Source organism: Crocuta crocuta, unplaced genomic scaffold (assembly GCF_008692635.1).
Source record: "Crocuta crocuta isolate KB4526 unplaced genomic scaffold, BGI_CrCroc_1.0 C28229894, whole genome shotgun sequence".
In the NCBI taxonomy this organism is placed as follows: Eukaryota; Metazoa; Chordata; class Mammalia; order Carnivora; family Hyaenidae; genus Crocuta; species Crocuta crocuta.
In genome coordinates this window covers 1-932 of record NW_027548891.1, presented here as the reverse complement: position 1 = coordinate 932, position 932 = coordinate 1, and the positions used below count along the sequence as shown (strand labels likewise).

The 932-nt window shown below is 53.6% G+C and overlaps 1 protein-coding gene across 1 annotated transcript; it reads left to right on the top strand.

Annotated features, from left to right (window-relative positions):
* Window positions 1–6: 6 nt before the first annotated feature.
* LOC144219041 (olfactory receptor 6E1-like) lies at window positions 7–927 on the top strand (the record flags this gene model as incomplete). The annotated part of the gene is made up of 1 exon (XM_077749027.1): window positions 7–927. A coding segment is annotated over exon 1 (903 nt), but the record flags the coding sequence as incomplete, so codon positions are not given.
* Between the last annotated feature and the right edge of the window lie 5 nt (window positions 928–932).

The following is a 932-nucleotide window of genomic DNA, read 5'->3' as shown; positions in this document are numbered from 1 at the left end:
GTCCCCAGAACATCACACCTCCTGATGCTGCACACCTCTGATTGGCCACCCCCAGCAGGAGTCAGAAGAGCCATGAGGAACCACACCACGGTCACCGAGTTTGTCCTGCTGGGGCTCTCAGATGCCTGTGAGCTGCAGATGCTCATCTTCCTGGGGCTGCTCCTGACCTACCTCCTCACTCTGCTGGGGAATGTCCTCATCGTGGGAATCACCCTCGTGGACAGGCGCCTCCACACCCCCATGTACTACTTCCTCCGCAACTTTGCTGTCCTGGAGATCTGGTTCACCTCGGTCATCTTCCCCAAGATGCTGACCAACATCCTGACTGGATACAAGACCATCTCTCTCCCGGGCTGTTTCCTACAAAGTTTCCTCTATTTCTTCCTGGGCACCACAGAGTTCTTCCTACTGGCAGTGATGTCCTTCGACAGGTATGTGGCCATATGTAACCCCTTGCGTTATGCCACCATCATGAGCCAAAGGGTCTGTGTGCAGCTGGTTCTTTGCTCATGGATGGCAGGATTCCTTCTCATTGTCTTTCCAAGTTCCATCATACTTCAGCAGCCATTTTGTGGCCCCAATGTCATTAATCATTTCTTCTGTGACAACTTTCCACTCCTGGAACTCATATGTGCAGACACGAGTCTGATAGAGCTTCTGGGTTTTATCATGGCCAACTTCAGTTTGCTGGGCACCCTGTCCGTGACGGCCACCTGCTATGGCCGCATCCTCCACACCATCCTGCGCATCCCCTCAGCCAAGGAGAGGCAGAAAGCCTTCTCAACCTGCTCCTCCCACATCATTGTTGTGTCTCTCTTCTACGGCAGCTGCATCTTCATGTACATCCGGTCAGGCAAGGGAAATGAGGGGGAGGACAGGAACAAGGTGGTGGCCTTGCTCAACACTGTGGTGACCCCGATGCTCAATCCCTT